This window comes from Neofelis nebulosa, chromosome 6 (assembly GCF_028018385.1).
Source record: "Neofelis nebulosa isolate mNeoNeb1 chromosome 6, mNeoNeb1.pri, whole genome shotgun sequence".
NCBI lineage: Eukaryota > Metazoa > Chordata > Mammalia > Carnivora > Felidae > Neofelis > Neofelis nebulosa.
Genome location: NC_080787.1, coordinates 51,000,413 through 51,023,395, shown reverse-complemented (window position 1 = coordinate 51,023,395; position 22,983 = coordinate 51,000,413). Strand labels below are relative to the sequence as shown.

At 35.7% G+C, this 22,983-nt stretch overlaps 1 protein-coding gene across 1 annotated transcript; it reads left to right on the top strand.

The window, feature by feature from the left end:
• The first annotated feature begins 885 nt into the window (after positions 1-885).
• On the top strand, positions 886-22,737 carry CRISP1 (cysteine rich secretory protein 1). Its single transcript, XM_058736149.1, has 7 exons — positions 886-966; positions 4,915-5,043; positions 9,655-9,745; positions 10,829-10,977; positions 14,219-14,316; positions 16,527-16,615; positions 22,151-22,737. Exons 1-7 carry the CDS (start codon positions 886-888, stop codon positions 22,276-22,278), a joined length of 765 nt encoding a protein of 254 aa, XP_058592132.1. The 3' UTR covers positions 22,279-22,737.
• The last annotated feature ends 246 nt before the right edge of the window (positions 22,738-22,983 follow it).

Genomic DNA, 22,983 nt, shown 5'->3' with positions numbered 1-22,983 from the left:
CAAACTGTGAGATCATGACCTGAGTCAAAATCAAGACTAGGATGCTTAATGGACTGAGCAACCCAGGTGTTCCAAGGCTTAAGAATTTTAAGTGAAAAAACAAAACAAAACAAAACAAAACATAAAACAAATTAAGCCCCAAACACAAATTCATTACATAAAATTTAAACATTAAGCCTAGTTGAAGTAAAAAACAAACTGTTCCTCTTTGTCCAATGAAAATAAACAATATGATATATTCCCTTTTTAGACTCCAAGTAGAGACCAAATAGACTACCAGGCTTGAATCTTATTTTAAACTCCCCTTCAATGTTAGAGTTTACTGAGATAGTAGGCATCTACTTGGACAAAAATCACTTTTTACTGAGATATAGTTTTCTGTGAGCATCTAGTAGATGTTACACAAAAAGATCTTTGTAGGAAAAGTACAGGAAATCGTGATCAGGTAATAAGGAGATCTGATCTTGTCTGAGGTAATTAGAGACTTCTCTTGGAATGAGGCGGTGGTAGACCTGAGATCTGAAGGGTTAATTGTCATCACCTAGTAGAGCAAGCCAAAAGAGGATACTAACAAAGCGACAGGCTTGGACTAATACTCTGAGGCAGAACAGAAGCTGGCACATTACAATAATTAAAAGAAAATCACTGAGACAAAAGCAGATAAAAGTAGGGGAGCATGTCTTAAGTAGAGGCTGAGAAGTCAGCAAGATCTTCATAGACCTTATAAAAGATTTAGTTTTTCTTTCTAAGAAATTGTTGAAAGACTTAACAGGAAAGAGACCCATTGTGTCAGTGTTGTGAAAGATTTACTCTGGTAGATTCCTGCAGAATAGATTGTGGAAGACTGGATAGAGGGGTTGGAAGGAGAGTGTAGGGGGGGTTGGTATGTATTTGAAGGCTGGGAGGCCAGTAGGAGGTCAGGCTATAGCCATAGTCAGTCCAGGTGAGGAAAGAGAAATCCGAGAGGTAGGAGAAAAAATGAAGAGAATGTGTTGTCCCTTACATGGAGAGAAAGACTATTTCTACACTGAGAGCTTAGTCAGAGGAGTTAGCAGCCAATAGATCGAGTAGAATGAAGACATTACAAGAATATTGAACTTACAAATTAAGCTTGTTGGTGACCTTAATAGGAGCTGTTTCAAAACAAAATATCTCAACTTCAGAACTACTGGCATTTTGTATGGAATAATTTTTTGTCAGGGGAGTCTGTCCTGAAACTTTCAGGATGTTTAGCAAAATCACTGACTTGTATCTACAAAATGGCAGAGTACTCGCCCCAACCCAGTCATGACAACCAGAAATTTCTCCAGACATTGTTTAATTCCAGGGAAAGGAAGAGGGGCTTGAGACGGGGTATATTACTCCTACTATAGAACTTTTGTCTTACTGGAATAAGTGGGGGAAGGGTGAATGCAGACTATATTACTGGAGGGTGGGAAATTACAGACAGCCAGTATGGGCAACATTTTCAGAAATTGCGATAGGGAAGGAAAGTGGAAAGTACAGTGATTGAGTGGGGAAGTGGAATAAATGCAAAGTTTTGTTTGTTTAAGTTACCAGCAACATGATCATGAGTAAATGCCAGTGGGAAGGACCAAGACAAAAGAATGGTAGAAGATATACTGGAAAGATAATGAGTAATGTGAAATTTGAGAAAATGTGGAAGAGAATGGAGTAAATAACACTGGGGACAAATAGCTTTTGAAAGAATGACTTTTTTTCATTTTTTGAGGAACTGTTATACTATTTTCCATAATGGCTCTACCATTTTACATTTCCACCAACAGTGTATCAGGATTCCATTTTCTCCACATCCTTGCAACATTTGAAGTCTTTTTTTTTTAACAATAGTTCACCTAATAGCTGAGGTGATATCTTATTGTGGTTTTCACCTTTATTTCCCTGATGATCAATGAGGTTAAGTACATTTTCATATACCCCGTAGACCATTTATATGTCTTTTTTGGAAAAATGTCTGTTTAGGTCCTTTGTGTATTTTTTTAATCAGGTTATTTGTTTTGTTTTTGCTATTGGGTTATATGAGTTTTTATATATTTTGGATATTAATCCCTTATCAGGTATATAGCTTAAAATATTTTCTCCCATTCATTAAATTGTCTTTTCATTTTGTTGATTGTTAAGGAAACAATTCTTGCTGTGCAGAAGCTTTTTAGTTTGATATAGTCCCACTTGTTTATTTTTACTTTTATTGTCTGTGCTTGCCAAGACAAATGTCAAGGAACTTTATACTTGTGTTTTCTTCTAGGAGTTTTCTGATTTCAGGTCTTACATTTAAGTCTTTAATCAATTTTGAGTTGATTTTTATGTATGGTATAAGGATCTAATTTCATTCTTTTGCATGTGGATATCCAGTTTTAAATTTGCCAGGAGGGTAAGTCTTAAGTTACATGTTTTTACAATATACACAAAATAATAACAATAGTTATAATAAAGGGGGCAGGGGGAAACTTTGAGAGGTGATTGTTATGTATGGTCTTTTGTTTTTGTTTATGGTCTTGATGGTTTCACAAGTGTATACTTACCCAAACTCCTTGAATTGTATACATTAAACGTGTATAGCTTTCACTGTCAATTATACCTCAATAAAATAGTTTAAAAACAACAACAACAAACAACAACAACAACAAAGTATGACCTGTTCAGTAGTACCACAAAAGGTAAGGGGGAAAGAATGAGAACAGATATAGGTAGATTGGTAGACTGGCCAAGAGAACCTAAAACAGCTATCATCAGATATTGTCTCTTTACTGAGGAAACTAGGACATATCACAATCTGCTGAGAGAAGTAAATGTTACTGAGGTAGAGGGCACAAGTTCTACAATAACATTGTGGAAAAAGACAAAGTGAGTTAACAAGGTAAATTAATAGAATTGATGAGAAAAATTAACGAGCAATTTGAGATTAGAAATCCTGATTTGGGATGACACCAATATCTGTCATTTTGTGGGATATTTTTCTGACAATGCTCATCTGACTCCATGCAGGCAAAGAAATTTTTGGTCCCAACCAAAGTGGGGGTGTTCCTAAATAATGATGGGCAGGGAAAAGATTCGATATTTTAGCAAAAGAGTTGTTGAAATAAGAGTACATGAATAGAAAAGAAAGAAAATTCAAGAGCGGGAACATGGAGAAAATGAAGAATGAGCTAGAATGCTAGAGTATGTTGAAAAGAGTGATTGACCTTGGCAACTTGGAAGAGCAGGAACTGATGAGGCAGGGAAAAGTTTGCCCAGGGGATTTGGGAGGTATGGCACTTGGCAGTGATTATGAGATATAGACTGTGATCATCATGGTGGAGACTAAAGACACTTGGAGGAACCATCTAAGAGAGGGAGAATTCAAGGGGCCTGTGATATCAGGTGGCTGGAGTCATCCATGTGAATGCGGCAGTCCCTGAGTTGACTGAAGAAATGGGTGGACAGGATGAATTTGTTTCAGGAGACCCAATTTCTGTGAATGAGAGGAAGTAATAGGGAAACTGTCATAGGAGAGTAAACGGCCAGTGATGAGAGGGTAGAGCAATATGTCATGAGTTTCAGTGGAGCAGAGTTCAGAGGAGCAAGGGAAGTTATATCTTGGAAATGGTAAAGGGATTCTAGTGGGTTCCCCACCTTTCCTGTAGTCTAGACTAGAGCTACCTGGAGTATAAAGGAAAATAGCATCACATGAATGTGTTTTTGAAAATGATGTTCACAGGGGACAGTCTCTAGAGGGGTCCTCCGGATTTCATATTTTTGCCTTTCCCCCATACCATTTTATGTTGGCATAAAGTAAATGACAATAACTACTCTATTTGAATAAGGTATGGTGTTGGATCTCATCCATTCAGAGACTCTGCTTATAGCCCTGTGGTAGCTGAGCAATAAATAGATACTACTCAAATTATACTACCTAGGTTTTGCCACTTTTTTTTGGTAAAAGGCATGAGTAAATGTGATACATAACATACACACGAATGAAGCTGCTTTTCATAGCAATTAATGCTAACCTAAAATATTTTTTTTTAATTTTTAAAACATGTTTATTAATTTATTTTGAGAGAGACGGTGTGTGAGTGGGGTAGGGGCAGAGAGAGGGAGAGAGAGGATCCCAAACAGGCTCCATGCTGTCAGCACAGAGCCAGACGTAATCCTCGATTCCACAAACTGTGAGAGGATCATGACCCGAGCTTCAATCAAGAGCCAGATGCTTAACGGACTAAGCCACCCAGGTTCCCCAAATGCTAACACAAAATATTAAGGTCATTTAGTTTTCTTGTTAGTTGAAGGATAAAAGGTAAACAGCTTAAAAGAACAGTCAGGAATTCTAGATTGTAGCTGATTTGCATTCTACTTTATATGTACACATACAGATGTAAACATTAATGCTTTTTTCATTTGCATTAGATAAAAATATAGACTCTGAATTGGAGATAGCAGGGGCTTTGTATTCAATAATGAAACTCTTAGATTAGACACATCCTTAACATTGTATTCAAGTGCAAGTGGTTTATTTGGGAAACAAGGAAAACACTTACAGTAAATGGAGTGGGGAAGGAGCCAAGGAAGGGAATCAAGATATCTTCCACTGTGATTCATATTGCCTGATAAAAAGTGCTTTTACATGGCCCAAAGTACCAATCATAAACTTGGGGGAAAAAAGAATCACAGAGCATTCAGTGCATTATGCTATAGACTTATAAAATGTCACATGACATTCAGAAACCCACAGAAATAGCACAGGAGAAATGGATACTAATCTCCTGAGCTATCGTAAATTTTAAAATGCTGTAGATCGTGATTTATTCAATATAAACCACAAATTCATACCGCTATAGGTCTGCCAGTGATTTATTATACAAGACGAATTGCACATGGAAGAAGCGACACTAATTAATAGCTTTCTGGTAACAGGCAAAACCAGCTCCAGTTCCATACAACACACTCCTCACTGAATTGGCAACTGTCCAAGAAGAAATCGTTACTGTACATAACAGCCTCAGGAGAGGGGTAATTCCATCAGCCAGCAACATGCTGAAGATGGTAAGATTAATTAAATAGCAGCGACGATGATGTCAGTAGTAGTAATAGTGTTAACTGAGCTTTTACTTAAGTTCTATTCACTTGCAATCTACTAAAAGTTTGGTCTTCCCAAAGAAAACTTTGACCGAGCAGCAAAAGAAACAGAGGCATGGAGAAGGTATGTAACTTTCCCCAAACCAGTGATTTTTTGTTTGGTTGGTTTTAAAGTTTATTTACTTATTTTGAGAGAGAGAGAGAGAGAGAGAGAGAGAGAGAGAGCATGTGTGAGCAGAGCAGGGCAGAGAGAGAAGGGAGATAGAATCCCAATCAGGCTCCACACTGTCAGCATGGAGTCTGATGTGGGGCTCAAACTCACAAACCATGAGATCATGATCTGAGCCAAGATCGAGAGTCAGATGCTTAACCAACTGAGCTACCTGGATGCCCTCTCCCAAAATCACAGTTATTAAATGACAGAGCAACAATTCCAACTCAGACAGTCTAACTCCATTCATAATATACCCTGGGACAGTGCTTTATAAACTTGAGTGTGCTAAGAATTACTTGAAGAACCTGGTAAAGCACAGATTCCTGGGCCCCACTGTCTGAGATCCCGATTTGGGGAAGTCTGGGGTAGAGACCACTCCAAGCTCCCAGGTGAAGCTCATGCTGCCAGCCAGCATTGTCAGCATAGTGAGCTTTAAGTGAGAGAGGCGTCTCATAACTGTCTTCATTGGGGAGCAGCCCAGAGGCTAGACACTCACCTGAGAAGCAAGATGTCCAGATTCTAAGTCAGGGGTGCTGCCAGATAAACAAATATTGACAAATCTAGTTCCCAGTCCCTTGCGCCTTAAAAGATAAGATAAATGGTCTTTCCACTATAAACCTGCTGTGTGAGCAGATTAAATGCTATAAAACAAACAAATTTAGGGCAGGCTCAGATGTACCAGGTGATTAGCCTTGTATTCATTATCTCCCAGAGGCATCCCTCAGGTTTCTGGGCAACTTTATCCTAATTCCTTTAACCCTGGATGGACGTAAGGTACAAGAGTTAGAAATAGTGCAGGCTCTGGAGGGTGATTCTAAAGGACAGCTTTCTCATGGAAATGACAAAGGGTGGAAAGTAAGTGAATAAAAAAATTATTTTGAAATTTATCTCTTGGTCATCTTAGAATCAAAAGTGTTATTCAAACAAAACAATAAAAATCAGCAGCTATCATAGTCAGTCTTGCATTGTGAGTGATGTAACTGACATGTATATATATTGTGCTCACTGTTGACAGGCACTCTTTTAGAACCTTATTACATTAACTCATTTATTTATTTATTTATGTATTTATTTATTTTAAGTTTATTTATTTTGAGAGAGGGAGAGAGGGAGAGAGAGAATCCCAGGCAGGCTCCACCTGTCAGCACTGAGCCACACATGGGGCTCAATCTCACAAACCATGAGATCACAACCTGAGCCAAAATCAAGAGTCAGACACTTAACTGAGCCACCATGCACCCCTACATTAATTCATTTAAATCAATAATTCTGTGATGTAGATTATACTATCATCTCCATTTTGCAGATGATGGATCTGAACCTCAGAGAAATTAGCTAACATCCAAAGTAATAAGTACTGGATAAGTCAGGATTCAGATGCAAATGGTCCAACTCCAGGCACCTGCTCTTAACTATTTGCCTCCCTTAGGACAAACAGCGTTCAAACTTCTTGGTTTCCAGGAAAGCAAACACAGTTAGGAGGTACTAAAGAAAAATTTTAGAGTAAATGGAAAATATAACTTCTGATTTCAGAGACTTTTTTATTATGAATTAAAGGTAACTACAAAGGAAATAGAACACAATGTAAGAATAAGTATATTCAAGTGCTAAAGAATAAAGGTATGAAAGATCAAGACAATAAATTAAGCGCACCAGTAAAACTGAATCATATTTTGTTTTATTTTTTTAAAGTTTACTTATTTACTTCGAAAGAAGAGAGAGAGAGATGGGGAGGGGCAGACAGAGAAAGAGAATCCCAAGCAGACTCCATACTGCCAGCACAGAGCCCAATGCAGCGCTTGAACTCATGAGATTCGAGATCATGACCTGAGCCAAAATCTAGAGTTGGACACTTAATGGACTGAGCCACCCAGGTGCCCCAAACTGAATCATATTTTAAAGGAAATATGGGAGTTGAATTGTTCCCATAAACAATACATAGGACATGGAAAGAAAGGAATTGATAGAGTTACAGCAGGGCTGAAGAGCTGGTCATAACTGCCAGGTGGAGGTTTTCCAAAAAGAAAAGTTTTCATACATAAGGTTAGAAGCTGATTAAATGGAATCAGGTATTAAGGACAGAATTCATAGCTTTGGTGCAATAACCATAAATACTCACTTGTGTTTTTAATCATGGATACATCACCCAAAAAAGAGTATCTTTTTTTTTCAAGTTTATTTATTTTGAGAGAGAGAGTATGAACAGGAGAGAGGCAGAGGGAGAGGAAGAGAGAAAATTCCAAGCAGGTTCCGTGCTGTCAGCCCGACAAATGGCTTGAACCCATGAACTGTGAGATCATGACCTCAGCCAAAATCCAGAATCAGATAGTTGACCAACTGAGCCACCCAGGAGTCCCCCCTCCAAAAGGAGTATCTTACCACCATTAATCAGAGGTAATATTCTAGAGAGATTCTGCAAAGAGGTCTGAACCACAGATAGTATGTAATGAATGTTTCAGATAGTTATACAAGATAAGCATACTCAGACGGAGATTAGCACACAGGATGTTTATTGGAGAACAATCTCCAGAATGACACCTACCTGTGGAGGTAGAGAGAGAAGCAGCATTGGGCATATAGAAAAGCTGGGTTTTGACATTGTCATGACAGAGGTTTCAGCTAATTTTTCAGGAAGCTGTACAGCTAGGACGGCCCTTCTGAATTGTCCTAAGTTGGAGGGAGGTGGCCTGTCATTTACAATTCCCACATCTACCAGTTGTTGGGCACAAACTACCTCCAGGAAGTTATTTTGCTCCTGGATGAGGACAATTTTTAGAAAGGACAGACAAGAGAGCTGTGAGTGGGCGGGACTCCCACCTTGCAAGGAAATAAGTGCTTCTGTTTAGAAAGCAACCTGCTAGTGCATCACAACATGCACAACAAACAACTAGTTGTAAATTATCCGGATGGTTTCTAGTCCTAATCACTTGGTAACCTGGTCATAGTAGGCAAGATTACTAGTGCATGCAATGATGATATTCCCACTGCCAGGAGATCCTGGGACTTAATAGGATGTGTTGTGTCATCTCTACTCCCTCAGTTAAAATGTATCCACCAGTAAAATACAACTTTTGTTGCATGAAACAATCAAGGCCTACAGTTAGGTGTCATACAAAATTTATTCTGAAGAGTAAGTGAATGACTTATGTCTCAGTCTATATTACAAAACAAGGTCTACAACTTTTCTTGATAATGTGTTGCATGAAGATATTGATACAGTCTTTTAAGTGGATGTACACCATGTGAGGATTAGAGTATTAGGGAGAATTTTGCCACAGGGTCCCGTAACTGGTGATACAGACTTCCTGCCTTTCAACTTACTTGGAGATACACCTGACAAAATTCGTCAACTCAGCACAGTTGACACACATTAAGAGTTAAGAGCATACACTCTGAAGATATAATAAGCTGGATCCTACTTCTTTTTTGGTTCCTTATTGGTTGTGTCATCCTGAGAAATTATGCAACATCTCTGTGCCTCATTTTCCCCATTTGCAAATGGGGATAATAATAGTACTTCTCTTGTGGAGATTCTGTGAGCCAAAAGAAGGGAATATACATACAGAATTGGTAACAGATCCTGGCATGTAGTATTAGCTACTATTTTTTATTATCATTTGTCATTTTAAATGGAGATGTGTGACACTGTACATAGCCATCATTTATTTACCGAGCACATAGTATAAGATTTGTCATATCATAATTGTATTGCATGAATTATTACATTAAAACTTTAGAACAAGCTATTAGGCATTGAGGGTCACATTTTATAGAGGAAGAAACATATTCAAAGAGATTAAATAATGTTTCAGAGATAAAACTACTATCAAATAACAGAATGGAGGGGCGCCTGGGTGGCTCAGTCAGTTATTTGTCCAACTTCAGCTCAGGTTATGATTTCACAGTTCATGGGTTCGAGCCCCATGTCAGGTTCTGAGCTGTCAGCATAGAGCCTGCTTCAGATTCTGTGTCTCCCTCTCTCTCCCTGACCCTCCCCTTCTTGCATTCTCTCTCTCTCTCTCTCTCAAAAATAAATAAACTTAAAAAAAAAAAAACAGAATGGAGTTCTAACCCTGATCTGTTTTGCAGAAAGCATTTACTTAAACTTTTTCATACTTCTGAGAGAGAAATGCTACATCTAAGCATTACTACCAAATTTTGATTTTGTAAATTCAAGGGCTAAAGTAGTAAGTTGAAAGTTTCATCTTCCTCTTCTAACCAGAACATTTAATAATATTATTTAAATTGTTAGCTTATACAATTGAAGATATTGCTAACCTTGGCTTTTTAGAAACAATAAACTAAAATATTATCATGGAAATAGCAATAAGACCAAGCACTTATACTTTACTCTTCCACTGTAGGACTGGAGTGAGGAAGCTGCACAAAATGCCAGAATGTTGTCAACACAGTGCGAATTAAGAGAGAGCAGCGCCCCTAGGAGGCGAATTACAAGTAGGTATATGTCTACATGACTCACCTTGGTACTCAGAAGCCATCGGTGATTGTTAAATAACCTGGCAAGGGTAAGTTAAGTCTTTTGGTATATTATATGGGCCCCATAAATGGCAGTAGATTGTGGCCCACTACACTTTTATTATTATCAATTTTTAAACTTGGATATTTCAGAATTTCAAATTCCAGATTCTGATCATCAGAAACAAGAATCAAAACTCTCAACATTATAGAATAGTTGAGTAATACAGTGATAACTGGATGGAGAGCTGGATAGCTGGAAGTTGTCTATTCTATGTAGTTATTTCAGCTACACACAACAATGCATTAGGGATATCTTTGGCTTTGAAATACTAATACAGATGATAGGTGAGTTATATTCAAGTCTACTGGGCTGTACATGTGAACAAATTTAGGTGCTCAAAAATGAGTCCATCTCATGACATAAATGTTAGGTGGATCATTGCTTGTTTCCAGAAAAGCCATTAATACTTCCTACACAAGTAGACATTATTAACATTTTTGAGATACTTGCTTGTTACAAAATATTTCAAAGATACTAATGAAACTTCCATATTTACAGGTTATTGGGCATCTTTGCCCAATATTGTTGACCTGTGAATTAGCAATATGAGTCTCAGAGAAAGGTAGATAATTCCTGAATACCATGTTTGGTCAAGAACCCACATCACCAGTGGATGGCTAAATGAGCAAATGTTTATTTCATGGTCCTTGCATAATGAATACCTGTGGGTAGCTGTTTGTAAGTCACAGGCCCTGTTACAACCCACAGGCTGCTTGGATTGGTTTCACCCTTCTCCATCAGCTTGGAGACTGAAATGTCGAGCTGATTTCCAAGCTTGCACATCATCTCCTACTGTCGACTTCTCACCAAACCTAAGTACCACAAATTCACTCATCAGTGGGAAAGATGATTGCCAGCAGAGATACAGCTGAGTCAGCTTTCTTTTTATAAGAGATTGCTTAGATGATAAGAGAAACATTCATAAAATGGAAGTGAGGAAAGTTTCCTTATATTTCCAGGTTTCATAGAGTATGACACAGACTTTTTTCTCCTTTCAGATACTTTTTGTGGAGAAAATATGCATTTGACATCTTATGCTATCTCATGGTCAAATGTAATTGAAATCTGGTACAACGAATCTAAATATTTCAAGTATGGGGAATGGACGTCAATGGATAATGGCATAACAATTGAGCATTATACTCAGGTAACCTGCATACTTGCAAATATACGCATTGTTTAAATGACTATAAGCATGTGTGGAACATAGGTGACTGAGAAAATCATTCTACCTTTTCCTGCAAATTTACACTTGACCCACTGAGTTCCTGCTATCATTTGGAACACAAGGAAGTGTGATTCCCTCAATAGCTGGCTTGGAGAAGCTGCTTAACTGCTTAGTCTCCGTTTTTATACATTTGATTTTCTGGAAATTAACAAAATCATAAAACATCAGTGTCACTTATATATTACATTTCTGATATTTGTAAAGAATGAAAATAACAGTACCTTATAATACAGAGAATCCTCTTCTTTCTAGTTTATTTTTATTGTAAAAAATTGTATGTATATAATATTATTTATATACACATATATTATGTATACATACATATATGACACATAATAATTATCTATATATGCATATATAATATATGTATATATTTTATAAAATTTGTCATTTTAGTTACTTTTAAATTATGCAGCATTAATGTTCAGTAGCATTAACTGTATTCAAATTCTTATGCAGCAATCACCACTATATATCTTCAGAACTTTTCATCTTCCCAAACTAAAGCTCTGCACCTGTTAAACAACAACTTCCCATTTCCTCTGTGTCCAGACTCTGGCAATCACCTTTCTACTTTCTGTATCTATGGATTTGATTACTCTAGGTACCTCATATAACTGGAATCATAAAAATTTTGTCCTTTTGTGTCTGCCTTATTTCACTTAGCATTATGTTCTCATTTGACATCCATCCATGTTGTAGCATGTGTCAAAATTTTATTCCTTTTTAAGGCTGAATAATATTCCATCATATCTGTTTACCACTGGTTGTTTATCTATTCGTCCACTGATGGGTATTTAAGTTGTTTCCAATTTTGGCTGTCGAGAATAAGACTAGTATGAACATTGGAGTTCAAATATTTATTCATATCCTGCTTTCAATTCTTTTGAGTATGCACCCCTAAGTGGAGTTGCTGGATCATATGGAAATTCTATGTATAATTAATTATTTGAGGAGCTGGCATATTGTCTTCCACAATAACTGTATTATTTCACAATCCCAGCAGCAATGAAGTTTCTGGTTTTTCACATCCACACACTGTATTGGTCTGCTTGGGCTGTCATTACAAAGATCACAGGCTGGATGGATTAAACAACAGAAATTATTTTCTCATAATTCTGGAGGCTGAAAGTCTGTGAACTTCTGCAGCATAGTTTGTGAGAGCTCTCTTCCTATCTTCTTTTCACTATATCCTTGCATGGAGTTTCCTTTCCTTTCCTCTGCTAATGCTTGCAGAGAGAGGGGCGGAGTGGAGAGAGAGAGAGAGAAAGAGAGAAATAAAGAGAGTACAAGAACCAGAGCTAGCACTCTAGTGCCTCTAGTGCCTTCTCTTGTAAGGACACAAATCCTATCGGATCATGGTCCCACACTTATGACTTGTAAATTAATTCCTTAGAGATTCCATCTCTAATTAGAGCTGCTGGGTTAAATCAGGTTGTTTGGTTTCTTGTTGTTGAGTTATAAGAGTTCTTTACATATTCTAGGTATCTATCCTTTATCAGGTATAGGATTTGCAAATATTAATTCCTATTACATGGACTGCCTTTTCACTCTTATAATAGTATGCTATAATGAACAAAGATTTTTAATTTTGGTAAAGTCCAATTTATCTATTTTTTCCTTTTCTGTCTGTGCTTTTGGTGTCACATTCAAGAAATCACTGCAAAATTCAATATCATGAAGGTTTTCCTTTGTGTTTCCTTCGAAGAGTTTTTTATGATATTAACTCTTACACTTAGGTATTTGATCCATTTTAAGTTAGTTTTTTATATGGTATAAGGTACTCTCCATTTGCTTGTATGTGGATATCTAGTTTTTTCCCACTTTTTTTGTCCCCCTTGAATGGTCTTGGCACCCTTCTTGAAAATCATTAGAACATACATGTGAAGATCTATATGTGGAATGTCTATTTCAGTTCATAGGTTTATCTGTCTATTGTTATGCCAGTGCCACTGTTTATAGTAAGGTTTGATATTGGCAAATATAAGACTTCCAGCTTTGTTCATTGGCAAATATAAGACTTCCAGCTTTGTTCTGCTTTTTCAAGACTATCTACCTATTTAAAATCATAGACTTAATCACTTATAGATAACAATGCAGAAATTCTAAATAAAAGATTAGCAAGTAGAATTCTTATTTGAAGATTGATACCCTTGTACAAAAAGGGTATGTGCTAGGAATCCAAGAATGTTATAACATTAGACTATGTATTCATATAATTTACCTTATCAACAGAGGATAAAAATAAAATGGTCACCCCGAGAGCTAAAAATCTGACAAATTTGTGACATCAATTCCTGCCTTCTATTTCTTTCAGATAAAGGTAGACTAGACCCACTATTTACATCATAAGACCTTTAGTTTCATCATACTCAGATAATAATATTTACTCTTCCAAAGACTTAAAAATTTTATTGTTTAATTCCCACTACGCACCTATGATGTAGAAAATGATATTATTATATCCCACTTTAAAAACAATAAAATTTCAAGATATAAATCAAATTGGTAAATACCATACAACCAGAAAGTGGTAGAGATAGAATTTGAACTTGAGTCATTTTGCTTCAAAGTCCAATTCATAACTCTACACTATGCCTTTTCCCTGATGATTAAGTAAATTTCCTCCTATGCTTTGATTTTTTTTAAATCTTTATTTATTTTTGAGAGAGGGAGAGAGAGACAGAGCATGAGCAGGAGAGGGGCAGAGAGAGACACACACACACACACACACACACACACAGAATCTGAAGCAGGCTCCAGGCTCTGAGCTGTCAGCACAGAGCTCGATGCGGGGCTCAAACCCACGAACTATGAGATCATGACCTGAGCTGAAGTCAGACGCTCAACCGACTGAGCCACCCAGACACCCCTGATTTTTTAGATAACCACCAAGCAGTCTTCATCATGTTAACTGATTGTCCACATAGATTTGATAAGGGAATGAGCCAGGATTAGGGATGGCCACTAAGTGTGCATATGCATGTTTGTTGTCCAGACACATGGAAATCTTGCTATTTCTATGAATTCCTAATAAGTAATGTTCAAAGAATACTGGAAGCAAACATGTTTATTTTAAGCCATGGGTAACAATATTCGTATTTTAATCATTTAGCAAAACATCAAATTATTAATTAAAAACATGTCTTTGTCTTTACAGGTAGTTTGGGCCACTTCTTACCTCATTGGGTGTGGAATCTCATCATGCCCCAAAAGAATGTCAACTCAGTATCTCTATGTTTGTCACTATTGTCATGAGTATGTATTATACAGCTTTGTTTCACATAGCTGTTAGAAATATATCCTCCTTACATAATCCAGTTTCTCAAACATTACGTAAGAAAACACAAATATTTCACTTCAGTTAAGCAGAACTTTAGGGATAAAATGTCATTTGGCCAATACCTAAAATATCACACATGTATTTTTATTTATATCATATTCATTTTAAAGTTTATTTATTTATTTTGAGTGAGAGAGAGAATGTGCACAAGTTGGGGAGGGACCAAAGTCGTGGGAGAGAGAGAGAATCCCAAAAAGCCTGCACTGTCAGGCAGAGACTGATGGGGGGGTTCAAACTCACGAACTATAAGATCATGACCTAAGCTGAAATCAAGAGTCAGATACTTAACCGACTGAGTCACCCAGATGCCCCTATATCACATTTTTTAAATGAATTTATATCTCATTAGTAGAATGTCCAAAATCAAAGCTATTACCAGTAGTCTTGTTATGTGTTATTGATTAGCATAAGCAAAGAAACAATATTTACTTAAGCAATTCAAGAGTATATTTAGAATGCAAGGGCAGAAATATAGTGGAATATCAAGAGTAAACAAACAAAAATTGAAGTGTTCTCATGGTTAGCTTTTTAGTCTCTCAGTATATGTCTTTTCTTTAGAAATTAAATTTCCATGTTATCATGGTATGAGTACAATTCCCACAAGAGATAATATGATTGCTTCAGTGAAGAATAAGTGGACTCCTTTGCCCTATCAGCTGGGGTTATAGAGTAAGATCAGTTTCAGATAATGATTGCAGAATCCCACAAGGGCACACTGTATGGCTCCAGTGGTAATTATGAAAAATTAGAGACTGTTCAGAACAGGATATATTCCCCCAATAGTTTACCACAAATATCTGTTTACATGATGTTTAACTGTTATCCCTCATTTTTGTTGCAAAATAAAAGATGTTCAATATAAATCAGCAAAAACTATTTATCTGGTAATATGCTACCATATTCATACTTCAAATAGGGCTCCTATATCAGTATAGATTCAATAGATACATTCATATAATAGCTCTGTATGAGTTATTTTGTCGTCTTATCATTTCTTGATTTCAGTAGTTAATATTTGTTATGATTTTATCTATGTAATTACTATTGAAGGCAGTAAGATCTCTTTGCATCTACAACACATAAATTGTACTAAATCTTTGCTGGGGCTGGTGGTCTCTAGTGAATTTCTGACAATACACAAAAGTAAAACATACAGAGATGTGGTAGGATAATTTTCTATGGCAAAGATTAGCCCAACTGTCTGACAAAAATCCCTTCATAAATTAAGTAATAATTTTCTTTTATAAAGTGAAATTTAGGGGTGCTTAGAGGGCTCAGTTGGTAGAGCATGAGACTCTTGATCTCAAGGTCATGAGTTCAAGTACCACATTGGGAATAAAGCTTAGTTAAAAAAAAAAGTAGGAGGAAATAAAGTGAAATTCTAACAATTCAGATATCAAAGGGGGAAATTATCAAATAGAATGCTGAACATTTGTTTTATTTTCCAAGCATATTAAGAATTGGCTATCATCCACATTGTTTTGTTTTTTGTTGTTTTTTTTTTAGATGTCTGCAGGTAAGACTGTCTTCTCTGAATTTCATATTAGCTTAGAACTAGAGACTCTCTCTACTCTCTTTCCCCCAACTCTGTCACTTTATATTTAGCCATACTGAGGGACTTTCATCTTTTACAATGCTCCCTGTGTTTCTACACAAGCAGCAACATGTATCAAGTTTTTCACGACATCGTGCAAGATGAAGTTAGAACATCTCCAATTATACTCAAAATTTTCTAACATCCTCTTTTACATGACTATTCACCAAGTCCTTATGAGTATAAATAAAGAAAAATGACCTATTATAAGTGATTCTAAAGCTCTTCTGCTTGGTAAGATTTGACTGTTCATAGGCCCCAATCCTGTTAGAACTTGACTGTCCAAATAGGTGTAAATTGTCTGAAAACATTCTTGGGACCCCACAGTTACCTTTTATACATTCAAAAAGATAAATTTTCATCATTGTAAATCTAGAAATCTTAAACCGATCTTAAATATTATAATCATTATCTAGAAGTGGTTTTCAAAAACTGTTTTCAAAGTTTATTATAAAACGTAAGTAAACTTTTATATGCATTGTTCAAACATCAATTTTATTACATCAATTTTTTCTTTATTCTGTTTTTAAGGGGCAATGATCTTGCCAAAAGGAATGAACCTTATAATGTGGGAAATCCATGTGAAGACTGTCCAAATGACTGTGAAAATAAACTTTGTAGTAAGTTTTACATTCAGTTTGCTTAATGTAGACTGTTGACCCAGGAGCCATGTGTCCTTAAAATTAAGCATTTGACAATATTGCACTTTTCTATAACTTTTATCTGAACCATCTCACAGGAAAGATCAATATTCCCAAAGATCACTCTCCCAGAGTGACCAAGAAGATGATTGATTAAATCTATTGGAATGGAAATTAGAACGTCTAGGCCTAAACTCAAGTTCCCACCCTAAAGTTAATGACCCTAATAGGGGAAACCTGGATAAGATGTAAATAGAAGTATAAATTTTTCTGTGCTCTATAAAAAAGTTTCTGGGTTCTCTCATTGCAGCCTTGGAATTAGACATACTCTTTCAGGATACCAGCGTTCTCAGCTTTCTTGCTACTCCATAACTCCCCTACCTGCCTGACCACTTATTAGGGCAGGTAATTTCTTACTGAGTGATCTTTATTCTTCTATGTTCCTACTGACACATCAGAACATATTAGACGATAGTCACACTGTCCCCTTACAATACTTCCTTTTCTTTCTTTTTTTTTTTTAAATTTTTAATGTTTATTTATTTATTTTTTTAGAAAGAGAGAGAGAGATGGAGCATGAACAGGGAAAGGGGCAGAGACAGGGAGACACAGAATCTGAAGCAGTCTCCAGGCTCTAGCTGTCACCACAGAACCCAATGCAGGGCTCGAACTTGTGAACCACAAGATCATGACCTGAGCCGAAGTTGGCCACTTAACCAACTGAGCCACCCAGGTGCCCCTACTTCCTTTTAATTCTTAAATAAACCTTACTTACAACGTGTATTCACTAAATGGCATCCAATTAGATAGCAAAAGTTCCTTTAGATGGCAAAGTTCCTTTTTCTAGAGCATTCTGAAAACAATTCCTTAATCCCTGAGGATAATGTTGATAAGAAAATTTTCAATAAGTTCATAGAGAAATAACTAACCCAGAAAAAAAAATCTTTTAACTTCAGACTTGGAAAGCCAGAAGACTTATTTTCCTACACCTGACAAAGTCATTCTGTTTACTTTTATTAATTTTTTTAAAGTTAATTTATTTATTTTGAGAGAAAGAGAGAGTGTGTGAGCAGGGGAGGGACAGAGAGAAGGTGAGAGAGAGAATCCCAATCAGGCTCCGCACTGTCAGCACAGAGCCTGACATAGGGCTAAAACTCATAAACCATGAGATCATAACCTGAGCAGAAACCAAGAGTCAGACGCTTAACCAACTGAGCCACATAGGTGCCCCTATTTACTTTTAAAGCAAGCAAAATGGATTCTTTTTATCTCTCTCAAATTCTCTCTCTCTTGATAGATAGATGATAGATAGATAGATAGATAGATATTCTCGTTCTCGTTTTCCTTTATTCTTTCTTTTTCTTCCTTTTGTCTCACTTTCAACTTCACTTTTTACACCACATTTCTGGAAAGAAATGTTGTTTGAGAAAGAAAATATCTACTAATTATCTATGTTTGGTGAATGGGGTACATTTTCTTAATCCAAAATATAAAAGCAATGTCTATAGTGGAAAAAAAAATGTCAGAGAAGTAAAATGAGAGTAGGAAAGAGAAAGTATTACTTAAGAAGGTTAAATCTATGACATAGAAGATGCATATCTTAAACCCTTTGATCACCTACAGACGCATGAGAAGATATGAAATATTGAAGAAAGATAGATATCTAAAATTGGGCCACCCTGGAATGAAAACAAACCTAAAAATATAAAGACCTGGATATGTAGGTATAATCAACTTAGTGTAATTCAAATAAATTTTATAAAAGCAAAATTCATGCTTATAAAATAGGGAAGTTATATAAATTAACATAGTGTATATAACAGTAGTAAAAGTAGTTAGTTCTAAGAGGGAAATTCATAACAATAAATACCTCTATTAACAACAGCTAAAAAAGAGCTCAAAACAACTTTACTTTATTCCTCAATTACAGAAAGAACAAACTAAGCTCAAAGTTAGCAGAAGGAAGAAAATAACAAAAATCAGAGTAGTAATAAACAAAATAGAGACTAAAAAGACAATGGAAAAGATCAATGAAAGAGCTGTTTTGTTAAAGATAACCCAGAAAAATCTTTAGCTTTAGTCACACAGAAGAAGAAGAAGAAGAAGAAGAAGAAGAAGAAGAAGGAGGAGGGAGGGAGGGAGGGAGGGAGGGGAGGAGGAGGAGGAGGGGGAGGAGGAGGAAGGAAAAGAAGAAAATAGAGGACTCAAATAATTAAAAATAGAAATTAAAGAAGAGACATTATAACTGAGACATTATAAATTAAAGAAGAGACATTATAAATTAGAGACATTATAAAGAAGAGACATATACCACACAAACCAAAAAGAACATAAGAATGCTATGCACAACTGTATGGCAACAAATTAAACAACTAATTTGAAGAAATGGATAAATTCCTAGAAACATACAACTTACAAAGACTAAATTATGAATAAATAAACATGACCCCACCAAGACTGAATGACAGAATAATTATATTCTGTGAATATAATTATGTTCTATGAATAAGTAGAAACTGTGAACAAAGTACTAGGAAGTAGATTGAATCAATAATAAAAAACCTCCCAACTTAGAAAAGCTAGAGACCAGATGTCTTTACCAGTGAATTCTACCAAACATTTAAATAACTAATACCAATACTTCTAAAACTCTTCCAAACTCATTTTATGAGGCTACCATTACCATGATACTAATATCAGGTGAGAACACTGCAGTAAAAAAAAAAAAAAATTACAGTCCAATATATCTGATGAACATAGATGCAAAAAGAGCAACAAACTTTAGCAAAACAATTGCAACAATACACTGAAAATACCATACACCACAATCAAGTGGAGTTTATTCTATGGATACAAGAATGGCTCACCATCCACAAATCAGACAATGTGATATACCACACCAAAAAATTAAAAATAAAAATCATATAGCCATCTCAATAGATGCAAAAAAAGCATTTGACAAAATTTGACATTCTTTCATGATAAAAAAAATCTCAAACTGGGTATACAGGGAACTTACCTCGACATTATAAAGGCCAGATATGACAAGCCCACAAAAAGTATTATATTCAGTGGTGAAAAGTTTTTCCTCTAAGACCATGAATAAGAGAAGAATGAATACTCTTACCACTTTAACTCAACATAGTACTGGAAGTCCTAATCAGAGTAATTTGGCAAGAAAAGAAATACAAATAATTAAAATCAGAAAGCAGAAGTTAAACAGTCTCTATTTGATGACATGACAGTATGTATAGAAAATCAGAAAGACTCCACCAGAAAACTGTTGAAATTAATAAGTGAATTCATTAAAATTGCAGAATACAAAATCAATATACAAAATCCATTATTTTAAGTACACTACCAACAAACTATCAGAAAAAGAAATTTAAAAAAAAACAATTGCATCAAAAAGAAAAAAAACACCTAAGAATAAATTTAATCAAGGAGATGAAAGATCTATATTTCAAAAATTTTAAGACATTGATGAAATATACTGAAAAAGGTACAAATAAATAAATATATTCCATGTTCATGGATTAGAAGAATTAATATATTTTTAAAATTTCCATACGACCCAAAGCTACCTATAGATTCAGTGCAATTCTTATCAAAATCCCAATGGTATTTTTTTTAATTTATTTATTTATTTTGAGAGAGAGAGAGAATGAGGGAGAAACAGAGAGAGAGAGAGTGTGCATAGGGGTGGGGCAGAGAGAGAGGGAGAGAGAGAGAATCCCAGGCAGGGTCCTCAACACTGTCAGCACAGAGCTGAATGTGGGGCTCAAACCCACGAATTGTGATATCATGACCTGAGCCAACATGGGTTGCTTAACTGACTGAGCCACCCAGGTGCCCCTTCAATGGTATTTTTCATAGAATTAGAACAAATAATCCTAAAACTTACATGAAACCACAAAAGACTCCAACTAGCCAAAGCAATCTTGAGACAAAAGAATAAAGCTATGGTATCAAATTCCCTGGTTTCAAACTATATTACAAAGCTACATATAGTAATCAAAACAGCATGGTATTAGTATAAAAACTGACACATAGATCAATGCAACAGAATGGAGAGCCCAGGAATAATCCAACTCATACATGGTTGATTAATTTACAACAAAGAAGCCAAATACATGCAAAGGGAACAGACAGTCTCTTCAATAAATGGTGTTGGGAAAACTAGGCAGTCATAGGCAAAAGAATGGAACAGGACCCATATTTTACACTGAACCCAAAAATCAACTCAAAATGGATTAAAGATTTGAACATTAAACCTGAAACCATAAAACTCCTAGAAGAAAACATGGGGGCAAACTCCTCAACATCAATCTTGGTAATGATTGTTCGGATTTGACACTGAAAGCAAAAATAACAAAAGCAAAAATAAACAAGTGGGACTGAATCAAACTAAAAAGCTTCTGCAAAACAAGGAAATGCATTAACAAAATGAAAAGACAACCTATTGAATGGGGGAAAAACTTTCAAATCATATGTCTGATAAGAAGTTAATCTCCAAAATATATAAAGAAATTAGAAAGCTAAATTAAAAAATCCAATTAAAACATTGGCAGAGGAACTAAATTGACATTTTTCCAAAGATGTCCATATGGCCAACATGTCCATGAAAAAGTATTTAACATCACATCATTTCCCCAGGGAAATGCAGGGATATAATGCATACCTGTTAGAATGGCTCTCATAAAAAAGACAAGAGATAATAAATGTTGGCAAGGGTGTGGCAAATAACAAACCGTTCTGTGAAGTTAAAGGGAATGTAAATGGGTGTAGTCACTATGGCAAATGGTATGGAGGCTCCTCAAAATATTAAAAAGTATAATTAACATATGATCTAGCAATTCTACTTCTGGATATTTATTTAAAAGAAACCAAAAACATTAACTCAAGAAGATATTTACACCTCTATGTTCTTTGAAGCATTACCTATAATAGCTAAGGCATGGAAACAACCTAAGTGTCCATTGACAGATGAATGGATAGAGAAAATATGGTGTGTGTGTATATATACATATATATATACACATATATCTGTATATATGTGTACATATATATACATATATATGTATATATGTGTACATATGTATATATGTATGTGTATGTATGTATATATATATTCTCTGTATATAGTGTAGTATATACTATGTATAGTATACTGTGTATCTGTGTGGGTGTGTGTGTGTGCATGTATACACTATGTATACTGTTCAACTATAAAACAAATGGAAGTCTTATCATTTACAGCAACAGGGATGGATCTTGAAGGCATATTCTAAGTGAATAAGTCAGATATAGAAAGACAAATACCATATGATCTCACTTACATGTGGAATCTAAAAAACCAAACACACAGATACAGAGAAAAGATTGGTGATTTCCAGAGGCCTTGGACATGCGGGGTGTGGATAATTTCATTTATGTGTTTGAGAAGTTTATCTGTTTCTTCAGTGATGGTGAATGTTTGAGATAATACGGTGTAAACATGCTTTGTCCTTCCAGCTAACCCCTGCCTCTACTATGATGAATACAATAACTGTAAGATACAAAAACGTAGTTTTGGATGCAGCCGCCAGTGGGTTCAACAGTTCTGCAAAGCTAGTTGTCTGTGTGACACGGAGATAAAATAATATGTTTGCAACTATAATGTGCTGTTAGAAAATGTCTGCTGGATTACACCGTCTACCTTACTTTGCTTCTGTAGCTTTTGCTGAGTTTCATTTGGTTTTAATTACATGTGAGACCCTAAGCTTTACTAAGCACATACAGACATCAGTAGATTTACATCAATGCCACCCACTCCTGTCCTGATCCAACACTGGTTGAAAGTTCCTTACTACAGAAGTGAAGCGTCCAGCCCAACACCTGCCCCACGTTTAAATCATGTGACCTGTAGTTCTCAGGTTGACAAAATTCAACTCATGGTATAACTGGCCCCTTGACAATAACTTTGTCTTTTTGCTATTAACTCCTTCCCCTGCTACCTCCTCAATGTTTGTCTTTCCTGCCCAACTAACATGCACTGTAATTCTTTATATCTTAACTTTACTTCTATTTTAAATTGATGATTAAAATAATTCACAAAGCAATCGAAGAGTCCAGTCTTATTACTTACAAGGCAAATTGCTTAATTGGAAGTGATTTAAATGTCTTATTGTTTGATATCTACATTTGTAAAGCAGGGGTGGAATTGTTTTCCTTAATTTAACAAAATATATATTCAGCACTGATTATATACAAAATATAATACATCTATAGAGGATATTGTCTCCCTTATTTCAAATGCAGACATAAATATTAGTGAATCTCTAAACACTAAAGAAACCTGCTAAAGT

Bases quoted from the DNA above. Each gene is read 5' to 3' on its own strand.
- CRISP1 (XM_058736149.1), top strand. From the start codon at position 886: ATGTATTTGAAGGCTGGGAGGCCAGTAGGAGGTCAGGCTATAGCCATA. The intron at 967-4,914 runs GTAGGAGAAAAA...TTCTGGTAACAG, and splicing joins AGGAAAGAGAAATCCGAGAG to GCAAAACCAGCTCCAGTTCC. The intron at 9,746-10,828 runs GTAGGTATATGT...TTCTCCTTTCAG, and splicing joins CCCTAGGAGGCGAATTACAA to ATACTTTTTGTGGAGAAAAT.